Source organism: Bos grunniens, chromosome 18 (genome assembly GCF_055505025.1).
Source record: "Bos grunniens cultivar Pamir isolate PY7600 chromosome 18, Bosgru_T2T1.0, whole genome shotgun sequence".
NCBI lineage: Eukaryota > Metazoa > Chordata > Mammalia > Artiodactyla > Bovidae > Bos > Bos grunniens.
In genome coordinates, this window is record NC_141182.1 from 46821462 (window position 1) to 46832174 (window position 10713).

General features: G+C 41.4%; 1 protein-coding gene across 3 annotated transcripts in view; it reads left to right on the top strand.

The window, feature by feature from the left end:
* Positions 1 to 10713, top strand: part of WDR62 (WD repeat domain 62) — a 48929-nt gene that overhangs the window by 1799 nt on the left and 36417 nt on the right. For 2 of the 3 annotated variants that reach the window (XM_086351800.1, XM_086351801.1), the window contains exons 2-3: positions 8233 to 8324; positions 9958 to 10020. In XM_086351800.1, the coding sequence (XP_086207926.1) occupies positions 8233 to 8324; positions 9958 to 10020 (155 nt within the window). Of the gene's footprint in view, positions 1 to 8232; positions 8325 to 9957; positions 10021 to 10713 lie in introns of those variants that run through there. The other variant, XM_086351802.1, reaches the window with a different exon arrangement.

Sequence of the window (10713 nt, forward strand, 5' to 3'; positions counted from 1 at the left end):
TACCATACACAAGTGTTGGTATGTGTTCTAATTTCATTCTTTTACATGTAGCTGTCCAGTTTTCCCAGCACCATTTATTGAAGAGGCTGTCTTTGCCCCATTGTATATTCTTGCCTCCTTTGTCAAAAATAAGGTACCCATAGGTACATGGGTTTATTTCTGGGCTTTCTATCTTGCTCCATTGGTCTATATTTCTGTTTATATGCCAGTACCATACTGTCTTGATGGCTGTAGCTTTGTAGTATAATCTGAAGTTAGGAAGGTTGATTCCTCCATCTCCATTCTTCTTTCTCAAGACTGCTTTGGCTATTCGGAGTCTTTTGTGTTTCCATATAAATTGTGAAATTTTTTGTTCTAGTTCTGTGAAAAATGCCATTGGTAATTTGATAGGGATCACACTGAATCTGTAGATTGCATTTGGTAGTATAGTCATTTTCACAATATTGATGCTTCCTACCCAGGAACATGTAATATCTCTCCATCTGTTTATGTCATCTTTGATTTCTTTCATTAGTGTCTTATAATTTTCTGTGTACAGTTCTTTTATTTCCTTAAGTAAATTTGTTCCTAGATATTTAATTCTTTTTGTTGCAGTGATGAATGGGTTTGATTCCTTAATTTCTCTTTCTGATTTTTCATTGTTAGTATATAGAAATGCAAGTGATTTCTGTGTATTGATTTTGTGTCCTGCAGCTTTGCTAAATTCACTGATTAGCTCTAGTAATTTTCTGATAGTATCTTTAGCGTTTTCTATGTACAGTATCATATCATCTGCAAACAGTGAGAACTTTACTTCTTCTTTTCTATTCTGGATTCCTTTTATTTCTTTTCTTCTCTGATTGCTGTAGCTAGGACTTCCAGAACTATGTTGAATAATAGTGGTGAAAGTGGACACCCTTGTCTTGTTCCTGATCTTAGGCCGAATGCTTTCAGTTTTTCACCATTGAGAATAATGTTTGCTGTAGGCTTATCATATATGGCCTTTACTGTATTGAGGTAGGTTCCTCCTATGCCCATTTTTTGAAGAGTTCTAATCATAAATGGGTGCTGAATTTTGTCAGAGGCTTTTTCTGCATCTATTGAGATTATCATATGGTTTTTGTCTTTCAATTTGTTAATATAGTGTATCACATTGATTTGCATATAGTGAAGAATCCTTGCCTTCCTGGAATCAAATCAACAACTTGATCATGGTGTTTGAGCTTTTTGATATGTTGCTGAATTCTGTTTGCTAAAATTTTGTTGAGGATTTTTGCGTCTATGTTCGTCAGTGATATTGGCCTGTAGTTTTCCTTTTTGGTGTAGTCTTTGTCTGGTTTTGGTATCAGGGTGATGGTGGCCTCGTAGAATGAGTTTGGAAGTGTTTCTTCTCTGCAATTTTCTGAAAGAGTTTTAGAAGGATAGGTATTAGCTCTTCTCTAAATGTTTGATAGAATTCTCCTGTGACGCCATCTGGTCCTGGGCTTTTGTTTTTGGGGAGATTTTTGATCACAGGTTCAATTTCAGTGCCTGTAATTGGGTTGTTCACAATTTCTTTTTTGTTGTTGCTGTTCACAATTTCTATTTCTTCCTGGTTCAATCTTGGAAGATTGAACTTTTCTAAGAATCTGTCCATTTCTTCCAGGTTATCCATTTTATTGCCATATACTAATAGTCTCTTCTAATCCTTTGTATTTCTGCATTGTCTTTTGTAACTTCTCCTATTTCATTAATGATTTTGTTGATTTGATTCTTCTCTCTTTTTCTCTTGATGAGTCTGGCTAAGGCCTGTCAATTTTGTTTATTTTCTCGAAGAACCGGCTTTTAGTTTTATTAATCTTTATTATTGTTTCTTTCATTTCTTTTTCATTTATTTCTCTTGGATCTTAATGATTTCTTTCTTTCTACTAATATGGGTTTTTGTTGTTGTTTGTTGTTCTTTTTCCACTTTTAGGTGTAAAGTTAGGTTGTCTATTTGATGTTTTTCTTGTTTCTTGAGGTAGGATTGCTATAAACTTCCCTCTTAGAACTGCTTTCACTGCATCCCATAGGTTTTGAGTTGTCGTGTTTTCATTTTTATTTTTTTTAGAAATTTTTTTATTTCCCTTTTGATTTCTTCAGTAACCTGTTGGTTATTTAGAAACGTGTTTTTCTCCATGTGTTTGTGTTTCTTACAATTTTTTTCTTGTAATTGATATCTAGTCTCAGCACTGTGATCAGAGAAGATGCTTAATATGATTTTAATTTTCTTAAATTTACTGAGATTTGATTTGTGACCCAAGATGTGGGTGGACCTATCCTGGAGAATGTTCCATGTACACTTGAAAAGATGGATGAAATGTCCTGCATTTGGATGGAATGTCCTGAAGATATCAATGAGATCTATCTCATCTAATGTATCATTTAAGACTTGTGTTTCTTTATTAATTTTCTGTTTTGATGATCTGTCCATTGGTGTGAATGGGGTATTAAAGTCTTCTACTATTATTATGTTACTGTCACTTTCTCCTTTTATGTCTGTTAGTGTTTGTCTTAAGTATTGAGGTGCTCCTTTGTTGGGTGCATAGATATTTACAATTGTTATGTCTTCCTCTTGGATTTATCCTTTGATCATAATGTAGTGTCCTTCTTTATCTCTTGTACTCTTCTTTATTTTAAGATCTATTTTATCTGATATGAGGATTGCTACTCCAGCTTTCTTTTGCTTCCATGCAAAATATATTTGCATGGAATATATTTTTGTGTCCTCTCACTTTCAGGCTATATGTGTCTTTAGGTCTGAAGTGGGTTTCTTGTGGACAGCATATATATGGGTCTTGTTTTTGTATCCCTTCAGCCAGTCTATGTCTTTTGGTTGGAGCATTTATTCCTTTTACATTTAAAGTAATTATTGATATATATGTTTCTGTTGCCATTTTCTTAATTGTTTGAGGTTGATTTTGTGGATCTTTTTTCTTCTCTTGTATTTCATGACTACGTAAGTCCCGTTAACATTTGTTGTAAAGCTGGTTTGGTGGTACTGAATTCTCTTAACTTTTGCTTGTTCAAAAAGCTTTTTATTTCTCCATCAATTTTGAATGAGATCCTTGCTGGGTACTGTAATCTTGGTTGTAGATTTTTCCCTTTCAATACTTTAAATATATCCATAATTTAAGGCAGCAGTATGGAATAAGCATCCCACCGTGGTAAGGGAGAGGAAAGAGAAGAGGGAATGAGGGAAGGCAGGCTAGAGCCCAGGGAGAGTTGGAACAAGTAGCTGGGGACTGAACCCTGGTAGGGACCCTAAAGACCCAGCGGGGGATGAGGTCAACAAAAGCCTAAGTGTCCAGAGAGACTTCTAAAGGTGACTGAGGAGACAAGCAGGAAAGCAGGACTAGGAGGTGACTAGCAAAACTATAACGCGTTCCAAAGTATAAAGTATAAAGTATAAACTTTTAAGTTTCTGCTGAAAGATTAGCTGTTAAGTGTATGGGGTTTCCCTTGTATGTTACTTGTTGCTTCTCTCTTGGTGCATTTAATATTTTTTCTTTGTGTTTAGTCTTTGTTAGTTTGATTAGTATGTGTCTTGGCATGTTTCCCGTTGGGTTTATCCTATATGGGACTCTTTGTGCCTCTTGGACTTGATTGACTGTTTCCTTTTCCATTTTATGGAAATTTTCAGCTATAATCTCTTCAAAAATTTTCTCATACCCTTTCTTTTTCTCTACTTCTTCTGAGACCCCTATAATTCAAATGTTGGTGCATTTGATATTGTCCCAGAAGTCTCTGAAACTGTCCTCAGTTCTTTTCATTCTTTTTATTTTATTCTGCTCTTCATAAGTTATTTTCACCATTTTATCGTCCAGCTCACTGATTCATTCTTCTGCTTCAGATATTCTGCTATTGATTCCTTCTAGAGTATTTTTAATTTCAGTAATTGTGTTATTTGTCTCTCTATGTTTATTCTTTATTTCTTCTAGATCTTTGTTAATTGATTCTTACATTTTCACCATTTTGTTTTCAAGGTTTTTGATCATCTTTACTATCATTATTCTGAATTCTTTTTCAGGTAGTTTGCTATTTCCTCTTCATTTATTTGGACCTCTGTGTTTCTAGTTTGTTCCTTCATTTGTGTAGTATTTCTTTGCCTTTTCATTATTTTATTTTAACTTACTGTGCTTGAGGTCTCCTTTTCCCAGGCTTCAAGGTTGAATTCTTTCTTCCTTTTGGTTTCTGCCCTTCTAAGGTTGGTCCAGTGGTTTGTGTAAACTTTGTATAGGGTGAGATTTGTACTGAGTTTTTGTCTGTTTTTCCTCTGTTGGGCAAGGCTGAGTGAGGTGGTGATCCTGTCTGCTGATGATCGGGTTTGTACTTGTTTTGTTTGTTGTTTACATGAGGCGTCCTGCACAGGATGCTACTGGAGGTTGGGTGATGCCGGGTCTTGTATTCAAGTGGCTTCCTTTGTGTGAGTTCTCACTATTTGATACACCCTAGGGTTAGTTCTCTGGTTGTCTAGGGTCTTAGAGTCAGTGCTTTCACTGCAAAGGCTCAGGGCTTGATCTCTAGTTAGGAATGAAAATTCCACAAGTGGTTTGTTATAGCATTAAGTGAGACTGAAACAAATATCCAAAAACGAGAAACCAAAGATGAACCCCAGACAAATGGCAGTTACAAAATCAGGCAAATAATAATAAAATAACAGAATATACACATATACATATACACCCATGAGCAAAGTGAAAACAGTCCAACAAAAACACAGTAGATTGACCCAGCGAACAAGGTAAATCAAAAATTATATTTACCAGTTAAGAACAAAACTAACTAAAGCACAAACCGGAAAACAAAACTAAAGCAAGGTGTCAGGTGGGGAATAAAGCAAGGAAAAAAAAAACTAACAAATACGTTGAGAGAAAAGAAAAGAAAGAATAGATATGCAGAGTTAAATAGAGGTAGATGAAGAAGATTTATATACAGTAAAGATTAACTGCAAGGGGAAAAGAACAGCTAGGAAAGGCAAACAAAGGCACCCTCAGCCTTTGGATCGTTCCAGGGCTCCTACCTGACTTTATACTTTGGAACGCGTTATAGTTTTGCTAGTCACCTCCTAGTCCTGCTTTCCTGCTTGTCTCCTCAGTCACCTTTAGAAGTCTCTCTGGACACTTAGGCTTTTGTTGACCTCATCCCCCGCTGGGTCTTTAGGGTCCCTACCAGGGTTCAGTCCCCAGCTACTTGTTCCAACTCTCCCTGGGCTCTAGCCTGCCTTCCCTCATTCCCTCTTCTCTTTCCTCTCCCTTACCACGGTGGGATGCTTATTCCATACTGCTGCCTTAAATTATGGAGAGGATGTGAGTGAATTTAGTAATATTTAGAATATTTAGAATCCCCATGCGGGGGGAGGGGCATGGGTATAGACCAGTTCTCTAAATCCTGAGATGCAAAACTTTAGAGTAGGTAGAAGAAATTCCAATAGTACAGCAGCAACTTTTAAAATATATTTATTTGTTTTTATTTATTTTGACTGTGCCCGTTCTTCATTGCTGTGTTGCAGATTTTCTGTAGTTGTGGCAAGGGGTGGGGGCTACTCTTGGTGCACAGGCTTCCTACTGTGGTGGCTTCTCTTATTGTAGAGCACAGGCTCTACAGGGCAGGCTCAATAGCTGTGGAGCAGGGGCTTAATTGTCCCAAGAATATGGAATCTTCCCAAACCAGGGATTGAACCTGTGTCTGCTGCATTGGCAGGGAGATTCTTAACCACTGGATCACCAGGAAAGTCCACACAGCAGCAGTTTAAAAATTATTCTCCAGGACTTCCCTGGTGGTCCAGTGGTTAAGAATTCACCTTGCAATGCGGGGGATGTGGGTTCCATCCCTGGTCAGGGAACTAAGATTCCACATGCTAAGAAGCAACCTAGCCTGAGCAATGCAACTACTGAGCCCTCACGCTCTAGAGCCCATGGGTCACAGCTAGAGGGTCCGAGCGCCACAATGAAAGATCCCGCATGCGGCAACTAAGACCTGATGCAGCTAAATAAATAAGTATTTAAAAAAAATAAAATAAAATAAAAAAATAAATAAAAATTATTCTCCAACTTGCAGAGCTGCAAAGTCTGTTTTTATAAAATGGTGGTAACAATAGCCATGGTGTTGCAGGGAGATGAAAGGAAAGTGTGAATATACCAGATAAAGGGTCGATATGCAATACCTGCGGGTGGATCTTGTTTCTGCTCCATGGCTTCCTGGCTGCAAGTTGCTGGGCATGTGCCTGCTCCTCACCTCTCTGGCCACACTTCCCTTGTCCTTCCTCTCACAAAGGTCCTGTCACACTGGCCTGCCTTCTGTTTTCTTGAGACTCCAAGCTCTTTTCTGCCTCTTAGCCTTTGTGTATGGTGAGTCCTCTGGGCTTTTTGCTGCAGTCTACCTGACTGGCACCTATTCTTTGAGTCTCAGCCTGAATATCTCTACCCTGAAAGGCCTTCTTTTTTTATTCCTCTGAGAGGCCTTCTTGAACCCCAGCCTAAAGCGGTCACCCAACTCAGTATCTTATCCAGCACCTTATACTTCATAGCTTTTATCTCTTATGTTTCTGAAAGCCTTGTGAGCTCTAAAGAATATGAAGGAGAGGAATAACAACCAGTTTCAGAGAGGTGGTACATGCGTGCTAAGTCACCTCAGTCGTGTCCAACTCTTTGCGACCCTGTGGACTGGCTCCTCTGTCCATGGGATTGTCCAGGCAAGAATACTGGAGTGGGTTGCCATTTCCTTCTCCAGGGAATCTTCCCAAGCCAGGGATCGAACCCACATCTGTTAGTCTCTTCACTGGCAGGCAGGTTCTTTACCATTAGCGCCAGAGAGGTGGTATAGCAAGGTGGTTAGGAGCACCACCTCTGGACCCAGACTGCCTGGGTTTTAACCTGAATTCTTCTTTTTTTCTTGAACTTTTCTGTGCCTCAGTTTCCTCATCTGTAAAATGAGGATAATAATACAAATGTTCCCTTATAGTATATTTGTGAGGATTAAGTAAGCTCACATATCTTAAGTACTTAGAAAAACATTTGGCACATTGTAAGTACTCTATTGCTGTTAGTTACTACTGCTGTGATTGTGTATTTTGGGTGACTGATGTCATGTATTTTTCCTGTTTGGTGGTGCAGAGTCCATCCAGCTTGCAAAAGACCTGGTCTAAAAATAATGACCAGCTACGCTCATGCCCAGTAATGCTGATTAACAGATTGAAAAAACAACATGAGTCCCATTGCCTGGGTTAGTCCTGCTAACTTCCAGATGGGTTACCCTTCTAGGCCTCTCTTTCCTCATCTGTAAGGAGATGATGGTGATAGTGACCATATCACAGAGTTTTTGTGAGCATTAAATAAGTTAATACAGTTGTATAAACAGCACCTGTCTCCTGATCAGATACTCAATAAATATTGACCGTTACTGTCCTCTCTATGCCTCTCATTTCGGAGGCCCAACACCTTGTTTGAGAGTGTTTTACTTTATAATAATTAGAAACTAATCTGTTAAGAATATGAAAACATCACGATTTGTTAGTCCATCCTCTGTAAATGTTTAATCAGCCATGATGGGGACTAGCTCATTTGACTTATTTTGCTTAGACAGTTTTTAAATTGTAAGTGTGATTGTTCCAGTTCACTCGTTTCTTTACTCATTGAATCTCTAGACTGTCAATTTACTGAGCAAACGGACAGTGTCCTCTTCTGTTCCCTGCTGTGAGCACAGCGCTAACTTTGAAACCAGAGACTGCCTGAGTCTGTATCCCAGCCTGCTACTCCACAGATGTGGGACCTCGGCCCTCCGTGTTCTCATCTGTAAAGTAGGGCTGATAACAGCGCTTTCTTCCCTGGGTTGCTGTGGGCTCTCGAGTCTTTCACATAAGACACTTACTCTTTTCACTGAGGCCTTCTCCCCTTCCTCTGTCCTCTCAGTTTCCTTCCATGCTTAGTTTTTCTCTAATGCTCCCATCATCACCTGATATCTATTTTACATATTCATTCTGTTCATTTCCTGTGTCTACCATCCCGTCACCACTAGAATGTGAGCTCCAGGAGGACAGGGATTTGTCTACATTCTTCACCGTTCTGTGCTTTAGCACAGTATTTGTCAAAGCAGTACTGAAGAGGATAAGCATTAGCTGCTGGTAGATGACCCTAGAAGCTCGGTGGACATGTTGGAAGTAACAGACTGAATGGATGGCTGAGGGGTGGGGAACCTGCTGGGGCAGGCGCTTCTGATTGGGCCTTTTCCCTGCAGGTATCACTCGAGAAGGTGCTTGGCATCACGGCCCAGAACAGCAGTGGCCTAACCTGTGACCCCAGCACAGGCCACGTGGCCTACCTGGCAGGGTGAGTGAGTCGGTGGGCCTTGGCCTCTAATCACTGATCCTGAATTCAGAGCCTGAAGTCTTCGATGAACCTCTCTGGGCCTTGGCTGTTCCCTCTGTAGAGTGCAGATAATGCTGCCTGCCTCTGAAGGCTGTGGGAAGGATTGTACCGGCCCCTCTATGTCTAGAACGGTACTGGCACGCATGTGTGCTAAGAAAGCCTTATTGTGGCTGCAAGTGGGAGGTGGCAGCAATTCTGGGAAAGACAGGCTAAGATCAAAGCCACAGTTGGTGTCAGGCAGTCTGCATTAGTGTCCTAGCTCCACCATACAGGCCCCTGTCCTAGCCTCTGCTTTGGTAAAACAAAACTAGTGGTACCCTCCTCCTGGTAGTTAGAGAGGACTGAAGGTCATCTGCAACCATTTATTCCACAAATACTGGTCTAACCTGCACGGTTCTAGGCACCGAAGGGACCCCTCCCCCCTGCAGGGCAGGGCAAGGCCATAGTAATTCCTGATGAACAGCATCTGTTACTGAGTCTTTGGGAAGGAGCCAGAATACAGGACAAGGGGGGCTCTTGAATCTGACAGGTGTGGAGTCACATCCCCACTCGTTCCCTGATCTGCTGGGGAACTCTGGGCAAAGAACTGCTCTCTCTGGGCTTCAGTTTCATCATCTATGAAAAGCAGCTAAGACTGCTGACCTCACTTGGCAGTTGTGAGGATTTAAAGATGTTGTATACAGTAAGTCTTTCGTGGGCTTCCCTGGTGGTTCACTGATAAAGAACCTGCTTGCCAATGCAAAAGACACAGATTTAATACCTGGGTGGGAAAGATCCCTTGGAGAAGGAAATGGTAACCCACTCCAGTATTCTTGCCTGGAAAATCCCATGGCAAAGGAGCCTGGCGGACTACAGTCCATGGGGTTGCAAAGAGTCGGACGCAACTTAGTGACTGAACAACAGTAAGTCTTTATTAGACCAGAGCCTGACAATATAGTTACTACAGAGGGAGTATTGGCTTCTTTTTAAGAATTGGTTGATATCAGTAATAACGTTAAGTGCCCTAGAATTCTCAGCATAGCTAATGGGGGAGGAGGAGACTGAAGAGAAGCATCTGAACAGAAAGAGCTTGTCTGTCAGTTCAGTTCAATTCAGTTGCTCAGTCGTGTCTGACTCTTGGCGACCCCCTGAACAGCAGCACGCCAGGCCTCCCTGTCCATCACCAACTCACGGAGATTACGCAAACTCATGTCCATTGAGTTGGTGATGCCGTCCAACCATCTCATCTTCTGTCATCCCCTTCTCCTCTTGCCTTCAGTCTTTCCCAGCATCAGGGTCTTTTCAAATGAGTCAGCTCTTCGCATCAGGTGGCCAAAGTATTGGAGTTTCAGCTTCAACATCAGTCCTTCCAATGAACATTCAGGACTGATTTCCTTTAGAATGGAGTGGTTGGATCTCCTTGCAGTCCAAGGGACTCTCAAGAGTCTTCTCCAACACAACAGATCAAAAGCATCAATTCTTCAGCGCTCAGCTTTCTTTATAGTCCAACTCTCACATAGCCTTGTCTATATGTGGGCTCTTATGTTGGGAGTGCAGTCATCCCTGGACCTCAATACTCCCCTCAGTTTGGGCACATTTTCTTCTTTCTCCCCAGCTGTGTGGTGGTGATTTTGAACCCCAAGGAGAACAAGCAGCAGCACATTCTTAATACTGCCAGGTAAGCTGTGGCCTGGGACGGGGTAAGGGTGGGATCAAGGTCCTGACACATCCCTCCTTCCCCACACTGCCTGGAGGTGCTAGTGGGTGACTCATTCATTTACTCACTTGGTTCAGGTTCAGTCTGCTCTGTGCTAGGCACTGTTCCAGGTGTTGGGAACACAGCCATGAACAAAGGAGATAAGCTGCTCTCCATAGAGCTGACAGCTTGTGGGGGAGACAGACTAAACTAGTTGGCAAGTTACTAGCCAACCATCAGACCTTGACTGTGGCTATGAAGGAAATAAGGATGTGTTCAGGAAGGTTGGCAGGCAGAGGATCCTTATCAGAGTCTTATCAGAGCCCTCCTGGGGCTGAGACCAGGAGAAAGTGAGGGGGTGACTCATGTGAAGGTGTGGGGAAAGCATTGTAGGCAGAGGGGACAGCAAGAGCAAAGTCATTTTTGAATCTCAGGTTGAGTAGTTAAGAATCTTAAGTTGTTTGAGGAGCAGTCAGGGTTCCATGGTTGAGGCTAGAGCCCCAGAAGTCAGATCACCTTGGGGAGTGGTTGGCTATCATGCTGATTGCAAAGAGAAGCCACTAGAGGGCGTTTGCAGGCTGAGGCTATGCTTAGCCACCCCAGCCCTCTAGAATGCTCTATTTCCCTTCCCCACTTTGCTTTTTCCCACAAAATGTACTCCTTTTTGATATACTT